This window comes from Dendrobates tinctorius, unplaced genomic scaffold, assembly GCF_039654945.1.
Source record: "Dendrobates tinctorius isolate UK_male_01 unplaced genomic scaffold, ASM3965494v1 ptg000022l, whole genome shotgun sequence".
Lineage (NCBI taxonomy): Eukaryota > Metazoa > Chordata > Amphibia > Anura > Dendrobatidae > Dendrobates > Dendrobates tinctorius.
The window spans coordinates 88,901,189-88,919,488 of NW_027361690.1; the positions used below are offsets into that span (position 1 = coordinate 88,901,189).

Here is an 18,300-nt window from a genome sequence, read left to right on the forward strand (position 1 = left end):
CTCTTCTTCCACTGGTCAGGAACATACAACTTTCCACTGGGACAACGCTCAGGTTTGTCCTCCTGGAACTCTTCCAGAGCAAGTCTCAAATCGGGCGAGATGGCAGAAAGAACTACCCCTTCGCCTAAGATGGTAGCAGGCTTGGTCACCACAGGAGAATCAGCAAGGAAGCTCCTAGAGAGGGCGTCTGCCTTGACATTCTTTGTTCCAGGAAGAAAAGAAACCACAAAATCAAAACGTGTAAAAAACAAGGCCCACCTAGCCTGTCTAGGGTTCAAGCGCTTAGGCTACTTTCACACATCAGGTTTTCGGCGTCAGGCGCGATCCGGCGTCGTGCCGGAATGCCGGATCCGGCAAATGTTTTGTAAAACCTGATGTGCCGGATCCGGTTTTCTGCCGGATCCGTCTTGTTCTTGACAGACAAAACCGGATCCGTCTCATCCGGTTCATCCGTTTTTCTATCCGTTTTTCGACGGATTACGCCGGATCCGGTTTTTAAAATTGACCCTTGTGGCCTTCCGAACGGGATTGGCTACTGGAAAACTATATATAGCATGTTCCTACAGCCCTTCTTTGACAGGTTGTAGAGAAGAAAGTGCAGGTTGGAGAGAAGAGCAAGTTACTGGCGAAGATGGATGTTGTCATTGGAAATATTACCACTAGAAGTTCTGTGACGGTTTCAGTAATGAGGGACAATTTTGCACTATACTTTATGTCACCTCAAGGCAGAGTACACTGGCAGGATGACAGAGTGTGAAAGATTTGTGCCCTAACCAAACTTGTGTACCTTCTGGACCAACAGTATATACCTTTGCCAACCAAAGTTGGCTATCTTGTCATGGTCTTACTATTTTTAGCTTTAGGCCACAGGTGTGTACCTGGTTGTGTTTTATGCAAAGTATTTCACCTTTTAACAAAAGTTGTGTACATTGTTAGGAAATCACCAACAATAAACACAACTTTTTAGGTGAAATACTTTGCTTCAAACACAACCAAGAACACAACTGTGGCAAAAAGCTAAAATTTACCCACAGTTATATACCTGGTTTTGAATACCTTTTTACCTTTGAAATACCCTGTATTTAACCTTTTTTTTAAACATAGTTCGCAGCAGAAAGAAATGACAGACAACCATTGTGAAACGATAATTTAACTTTTATTTAAATTTTTTTTTTTTTTGTAAAATGTTTTTAAAGTGCAAAAAACTTTTTTAATAAAGGTTTTAAACCCAATGGGCATTTTTATTAAAAAACACACATTACAAATCTGTGTAGTGTGGGGTGGAAATACTGCTGGAGGGGCTGCGGGACACTTCGACACTGGGTGTGTGGAGAGAGGACTGGGATCGTGGTGGGGAAGGAACAGTTAGAGGTGAAGGTGTGGAAAAAGCTACAGAATGGGTGGACATGTGGGAGGCAGAAGAGGTGGTGGGCGGTGGAGTGGAGGGTTGGGCAGGGACTGTAGGAGCAGATGATGTTGATGGAAAGTTGTATGGGGAAGGAGTTTGGTACGGGGAAGGAGTTTGGTACGGGGCAGGTTGCTGGAAGTGGGGAGATGTCTGGTACTGGGGAGGTTGCTGGTACTGGTGAGGTTGCTGGTATGTAATAGGAGGGGGAGGATGGAAAGTGGCTGGAGGGGGTGCAGATGTAATAGGAGGGGGAGGATGGAAAGTGGCTGGAGGGGGTGCAGGTGGAGGAACTACAGTGGTGGGAGGTGGAGGTTGGGAGGTAACCTGCTGTAGAGCACCGTGGCACGAATGCATTACATGCATCTGCTGGGTAGGAGATAGTGTTGCCATGCGCTCCACAACAGACCTGAAAAAGGTGTGGTTTGGCGAAGATCTTGCTTCTGAATGCATGGTTTGCAGAAGTGTCTTCACCTCCAGAATGCTGGAGTTGATCTGCTGAAAGCCTGCGGAGATTTGCTCTGACAAGACTTTTAGACAGTTCTGGAAAGATGCATTCAGATGCAAGAACTCTTGCGCATAACTCTTTTCCTGACCCCTCTGCCGCTGCCGCCCAGTACCCGCAGGTGTACTAGAGGTGGCAGGGGCAGAAGGGTGGGGTAAAGGGAAAGCGATCTCCTCACCAGCAGCTTCATGTAATGTAGGCGGCCACGATGCTCCTGTGCTGGTGGATGGGACAGATGGGTCGAATGTGTGGGAAGGCTGGGAAGGTGCAGATGTACCGGGGCGGTCGAAGTGTCCCTCGGTGCCGGTCTCCTCAGGGATCGCCTCAGAAGGGTCCAATCGTGCCGGCTCCCGAGTGCTGCTCACCGTGCTGTGGAATAAAGAGAAAAAAAAACAATTAAAATACTGACATGGTATGGCCCTGGCTGAAAAAAAAAAGTTACATCTAACATTTTTTTTCACATGTGGTGTGTAATATTTACCTTCTGGTGAGCATTGTTTCCCGGAGGAACGACAGGGCTTGTGCGTACTTGTACTTGCTCCTGCGTCCTCCAGATCCACTCGGGGCCCGCATCTCTTTATTGAACTCCTTCTTGAAACGATCCCTCACAGACCGCCACCGATTCACAATTCTGTTCCCTGAAACGAGAAAGGAGTGGTTAGTATACAACATCAGTGTTTCACAAACTCCAGTCCTCATGGTCCCCAGGGGTCATGTTTTCAGGATTTCCATAGTAAATAGAAATCCTGAACACATGATCCGTGGGGACCACGAGGACTGGAGTTCGGGAAACACTGGTTTACATCAAGCAACCGGTACTGTATATACTTACGCTCTTTAATCTGGGCCCGAACATCGAGGTCCTCCCAGCGGCCCACAAGGAGCGAACAGATTTCCTCCCAGAGTCGTCGGGTAACGATAAGGTCAGCGTGGCGGCGGTCAGCCATATTCCAGAGCGGCTCCCTTTCTCTGACGAGATCGATGAGGTGGTCCACATCGAGTCCTCCATCCTCACCGTCAGAGTCGGGAGCACGCTGTGAAGGCTGTTAAAGAAAAAGACAAAAATAACATAATTAGCCTCCACAAAAGAAATGAAATAAAAAGTGCAAAAAAACAAAGCAAAAATATTTATACTTACACGCTGGTGACCGCCGCGTTGCTGTCGCCGACGACCTTGGCCGAGCACCAGATTGGGAAGACTAGAGAAGAAAACAAAAAATGTTATGTCTTTGGATGTAGGCATTTGTTTGCTGTGTGTGGTCTGCAGAACATTGTTTTCTATGTGTTGTGTGTAGTGTGATGTTGTGTTTCTGCGTTTGATGCAAAAAACTTACCAATTGTGAGCCCACTCCAGGTGTCTGTCCACCCCTTCCTTCTTCTTCTGGGAGCTCCTCTTCATCTTGTGATTCCTGTTTTGAAATAAAAGGCAATGAATAGACATATATTACAGAGATGATGGATTTTGGAAATAAAAACTTACCGTCAAACGCTGACGATGCGAGGGAGGGCTCCCAGAAGAAGATGTGCTGTCCTGTTGATGGCCAGACTCCATGGCTGTGGGTATTGCTGCTGCTGTTGCTGCTGCCAGTGATGCCATTTCTGCTGCTGCTGCTGCATCTCTTGGGCGGCTGTTAAATAAAGAGAAACAAAGGGCCAATGAATATCTTGATATTCCATGGCCCTAGTTTGGAGGAATGGGGGATTTGATAATTACCGTCTCTCATCTGCTGCTGGACTCCCCTCCTCAGCATGTTCCATTTGCTGTTCCATTTGCTGCTCCATTTGGGGTGGTGGTGGTGCTGATGGTGCTGCAGTGGTCTCCTGCCTTCTCCTGCTGCGCTTGGTTGCTTTCTTGGGTGGCATGTTGGGTGTGGCTGTGGGTCCCACTGTCTTGCTTTTATATATGTCTTGTGGGCAGAGCTACTGAGCATGCTCAGACCAAAAAAAACGGATCCGGCCACCGGATCCGGCTTTCGCCGGATCAGGCGCATTGAGGCGCTCATAGGCTTTCATTGTGTGAAAAAGCCGGACGCGCCGGATCCGGCGGGTCCGGCTTTTTCGCCGGAGACAAAAAACGTTACAGTAGCCGTTTTTTCCAGACGCCGGATCGCGACACATTGCCGGATCCGGCGAAAACCGGATGAAACGCATGGCCATCCGGCGCGATCCGGCGCAAATGCAAGTCAATGGGGGGGAAACCGGATCCGGCATTGCATTTCGCCGGATCCGGTTTCTGTCAAAAGCGCCGGATCACGCCTGACGGCGAAAACCTGATGTGTGAAAGAGGCCTAAGCCGACTCTAGGTAAATCAAATTCTTGTGGTCAGTGAGGACCACGACTTGATGCTTAGCTCCCTCCAACCAATGTCTCCACTCCTCAAATGCCCATTTCATGGCCAACAGTTCCCTATTCCCCACATCATAGTTACGTTCAGATGGAGAGAACTTTCGGGAAAAGAAAGCACAGGGATTAATTTTAGATGTTACAGGATCCTTTTGGGACAAAACAGCTCCTGCACCAATCTCAGAAGCGTCCACCTCTACCTGGAATGGAAGTGAGACATCAGGTTGCCGCAAAACCGGGACGGAGGTGAATCTTCGCTTCAGCTCCTGAAAGGAAGAAACAGCCTCCGGAGACCAATTTAACACATCAGCACCCTTTTTAGTCAAATAAGTCAATGGCTTGGCAATACTAGAAAATTTTGCTATAAATTTCCGATAAAAATTAGCAAAACCCAAAAACTTCTGGAGGGCCTTCAAAGAAGTGGGCTGAACCCAATCGTGAATGGCCTGTACCTTGGCCGGGTCCATTTCAATAGTTGACGGGGACAAAATAAATCCCAAAAAAGAAATCCTCTGTACTCCAAAAAGGCATTTAGATCCTTTGACATACAGGGAATTCTCCCTCAAGATCCGGAACACAGTCCGAATATGTTCCACATGAGAATCCCAATCCTTGGAGAAGATCAAAATATCATCCAGATAGATAATCAAAAATGTATCGACAAAATCTCGGAAAATATCGTTCATGAAGCACTGGAAGACAGAAGGGGCATTAGTGAGCCCAAAAGGCATCACCAGGTACTCAAAATGTCCCTCCGGAGTATTAAACGCCGTCTTCCATTCATCCCCATGCTTAATGCGAATAAGATTATACGCCCCCCCTGAGGTCAAGCTTGGTAAACCAGCAAGCACCTTTAACTCTGGAGAATAGATCAGAAATCAGGGGTAACGGATACTGATATTTAACAGTAATTTTGTTGAGGGCACGATAATCAATACAAGGTCTTAATGATCCATCCTTTTTGGCTACAAAAAAAAAAATGGCACCTAAGGGTGACGAGGATGGTCTAATATGACCCTTCTCCAACGCCTCCTTAATATAGGATCGCATAGCCTCGTGCTCGGGTACAGATAAATTGAAGAGCCGACCCTTGGGAAATTTACACCCCAGGCTCAGTTCAATAGCACAGTCATAACTCCTATGAGGAGGCAGAGACGCAGACTCATTCTCACTAAATACATCATAAAAGTCCGCCAAATAATCAGGAACATCATGCGACTGAGGAGAGGTGGAAAACACCGGAGCCTCACTAAAGGCACACCGACAACCCCAACTCACCACAGACACAGATTTCCAATCCAAAACTGGATTATGAATCTGTAACCAGGGAAACCCCAGAACAATAGTATCATGCAGATTATGCAACACCAAAAATCTGCAATTTTCTTGATGGTCTGGGGCGACCTGCATTACCACCTGGGTCCAAAACTGGGGTTTATTTTTAGCCAAAGGAGTAGCATCAATCCCCCTCAAAGGGATAGGCGTCTGCAGAGGTGTCATCGGAAATCCACAACGTTTAGCAAAATCCAAGTCCATTAGGTTTAGGGCTGCTCCCGAATCCACAAAAGCCTTGGCGGAAAATGTGGACAGGGAGCAGATCAGAGTAATAGCCAGAAGAAACTTAGGTTGAACACCCCCAACAGAAAACGTGTGTGCAAAGCGTTTCTCTCGTTTGGGACAGACAGAAATAATATGCGAGGCATCTCCACAGAAAAAACACAACTTATTACGCCTTCTGAACTCCTGACGCTGCTCTCTGGAAAAAACTCTATCACATTGCATAGGTTCAGACATTTGTTCAACAGGTGGCAACACCTCTCGTGCAGCTTTGCGTTCGCGCAAACGCCGATCAACCTGAATGGCTAATGACATAGAATCGTCAAGACCAGAGGGAACAGGAAATCCCACCATAGTATCTTTTACGGCTTCTGACAACCCCTTCCGAAATAGAGCAGCCAAGGCATTATCATTCCAGGTAGTAAGTACTGCCCACTTTCGGAATTTTTGACAGTACAATTCTGCAGAATCACGACCCTGGCTCAATGCCAGCAGGGTCTTTTCAGCCTGATCAATGGCATTAGGTTCGTCATACAACAACCCCAAAGCTTGAAAGAATGCGTTCACATTAGTCAGAATAGGATCATCTGGTTTCAAAGAAAACGCCCAATCCTGGGGATCGCCACGCAGCAAAGAGATGACAATTTTAACCTGCTGCGCTGAGCTCCCTGACGAGTTAGGCTTCAAGGCAAAAAATAATTTACAATTATTTTTGAAATTCAAAAATTTAGGCCGATCCCCAAAAAATACATCAGGTGTAGGAATCTTTGGTTCAGCAGCATGTGAATGAGCAAGGTAGGCGGAAATTCCCTGCACTTCCGCAGCGAGCTGCTCCACACGATCAGACAATTGCTTTATCTCCATTGAGAGAAAAAAAAATTCCCCCTACGGCCTCAGAGATATAGAGGAAAAAATATACACACCTTTTTTTTTTTTTTTCTTACAATTCTTTCCTGCTATTGAGTACCCTAGAATCTGCGGTATGGCGGGTGATTCTGTTATGAATGAGTCACCGTAGGAGGCAAAAGCAGAAATACAAGCTAAGTCCAGAAAACCAGAGAAGTTGGCAACTATCAGATTCCAGACCCCTGAACCTATCAACACAAGTAGCAATAGCCGTGGGGGGTTCCTACGATGCCCTAGACCCCTCGATCACAGCCGGAGAATTACATAGGCCTAAAGAAAGAAAGGGGAAATCTAAACTGCCCCAGAGCAGACCCCAAAGCAATAGGCAGCCCCCAACATATAATGACGGTGAAGCAAGATGAAAATACTAACACAGACAGAAAGATAGACTGAGCAAAGACGGGGCCCAAAACTACCTAGATAGGAAAGGACAGGAAGGCTGCTGTCTGCAATCTGCCAAAACCCTATCAAAGACATAAGCCAACAAGCTGATATGAAAAAGGCCCTGAAGCAGCTAGGCTTCAAAAACTAAATCAGCACTCAGGTATTTTCAGAAGACAGAGCTAAATGAATTCAGCACACCCCAGCAGGGAATGGCAGAAATCCAGAAAAACAAAGCAAAACAAAGTCAAAGCACAAAAGCAAAAGGCCGAGCAGCAAACTTAGCTTTAGAGGAGCAGGAATTCAGACTGGTCTCCAAGGATCCCACAGAGAAATCACCCGCAGGGCAGAAGGGCGTCGGCAGCCTTATATCCAGTCAGTAACTCCACTCAGCCAGTCATCATCATCAGCCTCAGGTGTTTGATAATCAGGCTCACTACCTTTCTTTACCAGAAGAGGGAGTTCCTCGGGCCTCAGTAATGAAGGGGAAAATGAACTCACAACATCCTCCCTTGTTTAAGTATACCATCCTACCCGCACCCTCCGTTCTGCTGATGACCTGAGGTTAGCATCCTCAATAATCAGAACCTCCCACTCCCGTCTTCAAAACTATACACGTTCTGCGCCAATTCTTTGGAATGCACTTCCCAGGTCAATACAATTAGTCCCCAATCCCCACAATTTTAAGCGTGCCCTGAAAACTCATTTATTCAGACTGGCCTACCGCCTCAACACATTAACCTAATCTATCCCTATGTGGCACAGCCAAAAGTTTTTTACCATAACCAGGCTCCCCGCATCATGTTCCCACATGCTTTATGCATCCATTAGCGCTCTGCATCTGTACTTTTACACACTTAACATTATGGCTGATCCATACAATCGGGGCAACTGTTAAAACCCACCTTTCGTGTCTCCCCTTTTTTCCTCATAGATTGTAATCTTGCGAGCAGGGCCCTCATTCCTCTTGGTATCTGTTATAATCTATGTGACTATTGTTTTGCTGTAATGTATATTGTCTGTACAAGTCCCCTCTGAAATGTAAAGTGCTGCGGAATATGTCGGCGCTATAGAAATAAAATTTATTATTATTATTACCACAAACTTTATGGATCTTTTTTAAAATGTGGGTAGTGAGGTTGGGTATCTATTGCTGGTTTCTGAACCATTCTCAGATACCAGGGTTGCCAACCATCCAGAAATTCCTGGACAATCTGTAAAAATAGGACACTTTTTTCCCTTTGTCTGTAGAAAAAAAAATCAGGCGTCCGTGATTTTTTGAAGCTGAAGAAACGTATACAGATTATTTTGACTGTAATTATCATCATTTTAGGGTTTACAGTGAATGCAGCTGATGTCTTCATATCAGTATTATGGGCTGTAAATATGGATCACTGGCAATCATAATGATATATTATGGTTTTCCAATGTGTCCCTGTATATAGAGCATATATATTCTGACTTCCTGCAACCAGCAGCACAGTTAGAAAAGAATGGAGCTACATGATTTAAATATACAGTTTTATAAGGGAATTTTCCGGTCATAAGCAGTAACCTGCTATCCACTTGATAGTTGATAATTGCTAGATTTGAAATGTCTGACCACTAGTACAAGCACTATATAAAGCTATCTATGTTAGCCCTATAGACTAGAAATGGAGTGGCAGCATGCATCTAGGACAAGAGCTGCATTCAAATTAAGGACATGGTACTCCCTTAGTGTTGCTCATAAGGTCACAATGGTCGGTCCTCCACCAATCAGTTATCATCTATCCCATGGATAGGTAACAGCTGCCAATGACTGGATTGCTCCTTTACTATAAATGTAAGTTATAATATATAATAATACTTGTTCCTCTTCTGTCCAGCTGAAGCCTTACCTTACTAGAGGCGGGAGCTCGGCCTCTCTACATAACAGCACCATTCGTAGCACCATATTTCAACTTATGATCCATACCCTGGACCCTCTCGGGGAAGGTAAGACAACTCTCAATTAACATTATGAGTGATAGATCTTATGGACTCACTACAAGGATTATCTTGACTTGACACTACTGGTCATTGGGCTTCAATCAAATCATGACTTCATTTTTGAGATTTTTGTTTTCTGTGATTGTACGTTTTGGTCTTGTGTGAATGTAATTCCACCAATGCTAAGTTATTTTGACTGAGTATCATAAACCATAGTCATTTTCCTAATCTGCTTTGCTTATAGTTTTGCTTTTTTTTCCCTGCTGCCCTAACTTTACCCTGGTTTCATCCCCTGCATTTACATATTGGATACAGTTTCTGATAAAAAAAACTTTGGGGACTTTCTTCCAGGTGGGCATATTTTATGTGACTTATATTATGTACACATTTATTTTCTGTGTTTTCTGCCCTTTGCAGTCTCAGGAGCTGAGTCTGCACCATTCCCAGCAGATATTTGATGTGTTATTCAGTTAACAACTGAGTGGAGCCAAACTTTGCCTTATTCTTTTACTTACTTAGATGCCACTGTCAGTTTCTGACAGTGGCATTTAAAGTGTGCAAATTTGGATTGAGGAGTATAGTTCCAAACTCCCATTTGTCTACCTACAATGTGATCACGTGTTGCCAATGAATTGCCATGGTAGCTGGAGACCTGCTGAAGGCACTCCTGTGAAGACCAGCCTGTGGCTAGTGTCCATATGAGATTCATTTTTACTATATACTGCAATACTACAGAAAAAAAATAAAAAGTTATGGCCCTTGGAAGAAGGGGAGGAGAAAATGAAAAGATTTCTCTACAGAGTAAAGGTTCACATGATGATTCTTGTATCAAGTGAACGCCTGACCTGCAATGGCCTACTTGCTCTAAATGGATTATCTTCTTGGCATTCAAGTATAGTTTAAAAGAGATTGAAGCTAAGTAGATAAATTGTTATGTTAGTGTGCCGGGTTATAGTGGGGAAATGAGAGGTAGACAGATGGTCACCAATCATACATACATACATACATATGCAGAAAGAAATATAAAATCCAAGAAAGCATTAAAAGGAATCTGTAATCAATTTTTGCCACCTAATCTGTTAGCAGCATAATGTAGGGTCAGAAACCCTAATTCCAGATATGTATTTCTACTGTACTGCTTGCTGTAGTTTTTATAAAATCACTGTTTTATCAGCAGGAGATTATCATTAGAGGAGTAGTAAACCTGCTACCATGTAGTCATCCATATTTATGAGCTCTGTATAAACCCGCCCCCACTACTGATTGGCAGCTTTCTGCCTATGCACAGTGTACACAGAAAGCTGCCAATGAGTGGCATGGGCGGGGTTTCACAGAGCTCAGCATTCAAGAGAACTGCTAGATCTCCAGCAGATAAAATAGCTTTTTTTATTCAAAACTGCAGGGCTGCCACTAGGAATTTCGGGGCCCCATACTGGCAAAATTTTCAGGGTCCCTTGAGACTCCGCCCAGGTTCCACCCCAGTCCTGCCTCCACCCCTTGAACTGTCCACAGCCCCACTGCTCTCTCTTGGAAAAACTCCATTTCTCACCGATCAAACATTAACAGTTCCCATCACCAGGTCACACATATAGCCAGCAGCTTTTGTTTTGGTCAAAATATTTTTTAAGCCGCCACCACAACACGGTAGACACTTTTGGCCGAGCTCTACTCTACTGCAACCTATTAAATATTTGTTAAAATATGCAATACAATTTATGTATATTTTTATTTATTTTTCAATTTTTAAAATGACCAATAATATCACATACAAGGGACAAATACCACCGCACCATGAACAGACACAATATTACCACCACAGTTACCTATAATACCACATAGGAGGAACAAATACCGTCACACCATGTCCAGACCACCTATTACCACCACAGTGACCGAATAATATCACATACAAGGAACAAATACCACCGCATCATGACCAGACCACATATTACCACCACATAGTGACCAAATAATAGCACATACAAGGGACAAATACCGCAACACCATGTCCAGACCACATATTACCACCACATAGTGACTGAATACTACAGATCAGTAATAAAAAAATACAATACTGTTATGATTGAGTCACCGTAGGAGGCAAAAACAGAAATGCTAGCTAAGTCCAGAAAACCAGAGAGGTTGGCAGCTATCGGATTGCAGACCCCTGAACCTATCAACACAACTAGCAGTAGCCGTGGGGGGTTCCTACGATGCCCTAGACCCCTCGATCACAGCCGGAGGACTAAATAGCCTAAAGACAGAAAGGGAAATCTAAACTGCCCCAGAGCAGACCCCAAAGCAAAAGGCAGCCCCCCACATATAATGACGGTGAAGCAAGAAGAAAGAACACAACACAGACAGAAAGATAGACTGAGCAAAGACGGGGCCCAAGCTAACTAGATAGGAAAGGATAGGAAGGCTGCTGTCTGCAATCGGTGAAAAACCCTATGAAAAATAAGAGCCAACAGACTGACAGTGAAAAAGGCCCTGAAGACGCTAGGCTTCAAAAAGACTATGTCAGTACTCAGGAATATTCTGAAGACAGAGCAACAGGCAAAAGGAGATTCAGCTCACCCCAGCAGGGAATGGCAGAATCCAGAAAAGCAAGGCAAACAAAAACAAAACACAAATGCTAAAAGGCAAAGCAGAAAACTTAGCTTTAGAGGAGCAGGAATCAGACTGGTCTCCTAGAAATCCACAGAGAAATCACCCGCAGGGCAGAAGGGCGTCGGCAGCCTTATATCCAGTCCGTGACTCCACTCAGCCAGTCATCATCATTAGGCTCAGGTGCCTGATAATCAGGCTCATTACTTTCCTTTACCAGAATAGGGAGTTCACCAGACCTCAGTGACGAAGGGGAAAATGAACTCACAACAGTACCTCCCCCTTGAGGAGGGGTCACCGAACCCTCAACCACTCGACCAGGGCGATCAGGGTGAGCCCGATGAAAGGCACGCACCAGTCTTTCGGCATGAATATCAGAGGCAGAGACCCAGGAATTATCCTCCTGACCATAACCCTTCCACTTAACCAAATACTGGAGTCTCCGTCTAGCCAGACGGGAATCCAGTATTTTCTCTACCTCATATTCCATGTTACCTTCAACCAATACAGGGTCCGGAGGTGCCACCCCAGGAACAACTGGTTCAACAAACCTCTTCAACAAGGACTTATGGAACACATTATGGATTTTAAACGTGACAGGAAGAGCCAAACGAAAAGAGACCGGATTAATAATCTCCAAAATCTTGTAAGGTCCAATAAATCTAGGCTTAAACTTAGGAGAAGCCACCTTCATAGCAATATTTTTTGATGATAACCACACCATATCACCAATCTTAAACTGGGGACCAATGGTCCTATGTCGATTGGAAAACCGCTGGGCCTTTTCCTGGGAGAGAGATAACTTATTCACCACTTGGTCCCAGATCTGGTGCATTCTCTCCACCACAGTGTCAACACCTGGGCAGGCAGAAGGCTCCACCTGCCCTGAAGAAAATCGAGGATGAAACCCAAAGTTACAAAAAAAAGGTGACATCAAAGTGGCAGAACTAGCTCTATTATTTAAAGCAAATTCGGCCAAGGGCAAAAATGAAACCCAATCATCCTGATCAGCGGAAATAAAACATATCAAATACGACTCCAAGGTCTGGTTTGTTCTCTCTGTCTGCCCATTGGTCTGAGGGTGAAAAGCAGAGGAGAAGGACAACTGAATTCCCAGCTTGGAACAGAAAGTCCTCCAAAATCTAGACACAAACTGAACTCCTCTGTCAGATACAATGTTCTCAGGAATCCCGTGCAAGCGAACCACCTGTTGCAAAAACAGGGGCACCAACTCAGAGGAAGACGGCAACTTAGGGAGTGGTACAAGATGAACCATCTTAGAGAACCTATCGCAAATCACCCAAATAACAGTCATTCTTTGAGAGACCGGCATATCAGAGATGAAATCCATTGAAATATGGGTCCATGGCCTCCTGGGGACCGGCAAAGGCATCAACAACCCACTAGAGCGAGAACAAGATTTAGACCGGGAGCAAGTTCCACAGGACTGCACAAAATTCCTGACATCATGAGACAAGGTGGGCCACCAAAAAGAGCGACTCACCAGATCTCTAGTACCAAAAATACCTGGATGACCAGCCAATGCAGAGCAATGAACTTCAGACATCACTCTCTTCTTCCACTGGTCAGGAACATACAACTTTCCACTGGGACAACGCTCAGGTTTGTCCTCCTGGAACTCTTGCAGAGCAAGTCTCAAATCGGGCGAGATTGCAGAAAGAACTACGCCTTCGCCTAAGATGGTAGCAGGCTTGGTCACCACAGGAGAATCAGCAAAGAAGCTCCTAGAGAGGGCGTCAGCCTTGACATTCTTAGTTCCAGGAAGAAAAGAGACCACAAAATCAAAACGTGTAAAAAACAAGGCCCACCTAGCCTGTCTAGGGTTCAAGCGTTTAGCCGACTCTAGGTAAATCAAATTCTTGTGGTCAGTGAGGACCACAACTTGATGTTTAGCTCCCTCCAACCAATGTCTCCACTCCTCAAATGCCCATTTCATGGCCAACAGTTCCCGATTCCCCACATCATAGTTACGTTCAGATGGAGAGAACTTTCAGGAAAAGAAAGCACAGGGATTCATTTTAGATGTTTCAGGATCCATTTGGGACAAAACAGCTCCTGCACCAATCTCAGAAGCATCCACCTCTACCTGTAACGGGAGTGAGACATCAGGTTGCCGCAAAACCGGGGCAGAGGTAAATCTTCGCTTCAGCTCCTGAAAGGAAGCAACAGCCTCCGGAGACCAATTCAACACATCAGCACCCTTCTTAGTCAGATCAGTCAATGGCTTGGCAATACTAGAAAATTTTGCTATAAATTTCCGATAAAAATTAGCAAAACCCAAAAACTTCTGGAGGGCCTTCAAAGAAGTGGGTTGAACCCAATCATAAATGGCCTGTACCTTGGCCGGGTCCATTTCAATAGTTGACGGAGACAAAATAAATCCCAAAAATGAAATCCTCTGTACTCCAAAAAAGGCATTTCGAGCCTTTGACATACAGGGAATTCTCCCTCAAGATCCGGAACACAGTCCGAATATGTTCCACATGAGAATCCCAATCCTTGGAGAAGATCAAAATATCATCCAGATAGATAATCAAAAATTTATCGACAAAGTCTCGGAAAATATCGTTCATCAAGCACTGGAAGACAGAAGGGGCATTAGTGAGCCCAAAAGGCATCACCAGGTACTCAAAATGTCCCTCCGGAGTATTAAACGCCGTCTTCCATTCATCCCCCTGCTTAATGCGGATAAGATTATACGCCCCCCTGAGGTCAAGCTTGGTAAACCAGCAAGCACCTCTAACTCTAGAGAATAGATCCGAAATCAGGGCTAACGGATACTGATATTTAATAGTAATTTTGTTGAGGGCACGATAATCAATACAAGGCCTTAAAGAACCATCCTTTTTGGCCACAAAAAAAAAACCGGCACCTAAGGGTGAAGAGGATGGTCTAATATGACCCTTCTCCAACGCCTCCTTAATATAGGACCGCATAGCCTCGTGCTCGGGTACAGATAAATTGAAGAGCCGACCCTTGGGAAATTTACACCCCGGGCTCAGTCATAACTCCTATGAGGAGGCAAGGACGCAGACTCATTCTCACTAAATACATCATAAAAGTCCGCCAAATAGTCAGGAACATCATGCGACTGAGGAGAGGTGGAAAAAACCGGAGCCTCACTAAAGGTACACCGACAACCCCAACTCACCACAGACACAGATTTCCAATCCAAAACCGGATTATGAATTTGCAACCAGGGAGACCCCAGAACAACGGCATCATGCAGACCATGCAACACCAAAAATCTGCAATTTTCTTGATAGTCTGGGGCGACCCGCATGACCACCTGGGTCCAAAACTGAGGTTTATTTTTCGCCAAAGGAGTAGCATCAATCCCCCTCAAAGGGATAGGCGTCTGCAGAGGTGTCATCGGAAATCCACAACGTTTAGCAAAATCCAAGTCCATTAGGTTTAGCGCTGCTCCCGAATCCACAAAAGCCTTGGCGGAAAATGTGGACAGGGAGCAGATCAGAGTAATAGCCAGAAGAAACTTAGGTTGAACACCACCAACAGAAAACGTGTGTGCAAAGCGTTTCTCTCGTTTAGGACAAACAGAAATAATATGCGAGGCATCTCCACAGAAAAAACACAGCTTATTACGCCTTCTGTACTCCTGACGTTGCGCCTTAGACAAAACTCTATCATATTGCATATGTTCAGACGTCTGTTCTACCGGTGGCAACACCTCTCGTGCAATCCTGCGTTCACGTAAACGCCGATCAACCTGAATGGCTAATGACATAGAATCGTCCAGACCAGAGGGAACAGGAAATCCCACCATAGTATCTTTTACGGCTTCTGACAAACCCTTCCGAAAGAGAGCAGCCAAGGCATTATCATTCCAGGTAGTAAGGACCGCCCACTTTCGGAACTTTTGACAGTACAACTCTGCAGAATCTCGACCCTGGTTCAATGCCAACAGGGTCTTTTCAGCCTGATCAATAGCATTAGGTTCGTCATACAACAACCCCAAGGCTTGAAAGAATGCGTTCACATTAGTCAGAATAGGATCATCTGGTTTCAAAGAAAACGCCCAATCCTTGGGATCGCCACGCAGCAAAGAGATGACAATTTTAACCTGCTGCGCGGAGCTCCCTGACGAGTTAGGCTTCAAGGCAAAAAATAATTTACAATTATTTTTGAAACTAAAAAATTTAGATCGATCCCCAAAAAATACATCTTGTGTAGGGATCTTTGGTTCAACAGCATGCGAACAAGCAAGGTAGGCGGAAATTCCCCGCACTTCCGCAGCGAGCTGCTCCACACGATCAGACAATTGCTTTATCTCCATTGAGAGAAAAAAAAATTCCCCCTACGGCCTCAGAGAAATAGAGGCAAGAATATACACACTCTTTTTTTTTTTTTTTTAAACACAATTCTTTCCTGCTATTGAGTACCCTAGGATCTGCGGCATGGCGGGTGATTCTGTTATGATTGAGTCACCGTAGGAGGCAAAAACAGAAATGCTAGCTAAGTCCAGAAAACCAGAGAGGTTGGCAGCTATCGGATTGCAGACCCCTGAACCTATCAACACAACTAGCAGTAGCCGTGGGGGGTTCCTACGATGCCCTAGACCCCTCGATCACAGCCGGAGGACTAAATAGCCTAAAGACAGAAAGGGAAATCTAAACTGCCCCAGAGCAGACCCCAAAGCAAAAGGCAGCCCCCCACATATAATGACGGTGAAGCAAGAAGAAAGAACACAACACAGACAGAAAGATAGACTGAGCAAAGATGGGGCCCAAGCTAACTAGATAGGAAAGGATAGGAAGGCTGCTGTCTGCAATCCGTGAAAAACCCTATGAAAAATAAGAGCCAACAGACTGACAGTGAAAAAGGCCCTGAAGACGCTAGGCTTCAAAAAGACTATGTCAGTACTCAGGAATATTCTGAAGACAGAGCAACAGGCAAAAGGAGATTCAGCTCACCCCAGCAGGGAATGGCAGAATCCAGAAAAGCAAGGCAAACAAAAACAAAACACAAATGCTAAAAGGCAAAGCAGAAAACTTAGCTTTAGAGGAGCAGGAATCAGACTGGTCTCTTAGAAGTCCACAGAGAAATCACCCGCAGGGCAGAAGGGCGTCAGCAGCCTTATATCCAGTCCGTGACTCCACTCAGCCAGTCATCATCATTAGGCTCAGGTGCCTGATAATCAGGCTCATTACCTTCCTTTACCAGAATAGGGAGTTCACCAGACCTCAGTGACGAAGGGGAAAATGAACTCACAACACAATACTATCACCATAAGTGCCATTATGCACAGGAGATCTGTACTTAGTATGCAATGTCTGTGTACAGGTAATACAGTGATCAATTACATTATACATAGGAGCTCTGTATATAATGTATAGGTAATACAGGGATCACTGGTGACATTATACACAGGACCTCAATGTATAGTGTCAGTGTACAGGTAACACACTGAGTCACCAGTGACGTCTCTAGGTGAAGTCCTTCATCTTAGCTTTTCATCTTTCATCCAGCACAGACCGCCATCATTTCTTCCAGCCAGGGCTCGTCTCTGCAGGAAATAACACAGTTATCTAGAGCTCCGTTTGCAGAACACATTACCTATTTTTTTCCAAACTTCTACATTACACCACATGAAGAAAAAAGGCAACATAGTGTCACTCTACACAGTAACAGGACCGTCCCCCATTTAAAACAGTATACTCAAAAAATAAAACAAAGTACATAATATCATGGCGTTAGTAATGTTAATCAAGCCTAGAAGATGTATTTATGGAGAGGCTGCAAACATTATTCCAGCCATTTTTTTTTATTAAAAAGTACTTTTGTAACCTTTATTACAGCATAATTAAAAATACATTCCAGGTATAATCCAAACAATAATTATAGCATTTTTTCTACTCTTTTCAGACAATAATGTAAAGACTAAATTTCTGTCTGAGACGCATAGGAAAAATGCTCTAACTATTGTTTGTATTATAACTGGAATATATTTTTAATTATTCTGGAAAAAAGATTCTGAAAATACTTTTTCAAACAAAAAAATGTCCGGAATACTTTTATGTTTGCAATCGTCGTTATGCCACATCGAGCTGGAGTGGTTTTTCTGTGTTGCGGTGTATTAAGAGTCAAACAAGCACGAGCTGAGTTGTATAAATGATCCTTTATGGAAAGAATGCTTGTATCTTACTGATAGCTACAGTACAATGCTCAAATGTTTCCCAACTCCCAAATGTGTTGCTTTAAGAAATAAAGAGCAACATTTAAATGGTGATTGGTGGGCGCCAGTGTGTTACTATGATGGTTCTGAGTCTGCTGAGTATGCCAATAGGTGCCATGTTAGGAGATTGTTAGTTCACTATATACTTCAACACTGTGGTATTGCAGTACTGTATGAATGAACAAATGATTTGGGCAGCATGGATAGACTGTCAGGTTCCCTTTAAAGTGAACCTGTCAGCAGGATTTTGCTAAGTAACATACAGGCAATGTCTGTTTGGCAGTGTTAAACTGATTTAAATGATACCTAGGGTGAAGAAATCAGTCTTGTGGTTCTTTTGTAATAATTGTTAAAAGTTTTCAGTTAATGATTTGCCAGTGCTCCGGGGTGGGACAGTAGGCAGAGTCTTAT

The 18,300-nt window shown here is 44.4% G+C and overlaps 1 protein-coding gene across 1 annotated transcript in view; it reads left to right on the forward strand.

Moving 5' to 3' along the window:
• The window catches only part of SLC24A1 (solute carrier family 24 member 1), a 128,178-nt gene that overhangs the window by 45,734 nt on the left and 64,144 nt on the right, over nt 1-18,300 (forward strand). The window contains exon 4 of the mRNA XM_073568874.1: nt 8,966-9,074. Within this exon, the coding sequence (XP_073424975.1) occupies nt 8,966-9,074 (109 nt within the window). The remainder of the gene's footprint in view (nt 1-8,965; nt 9,075-18,300) is intronic.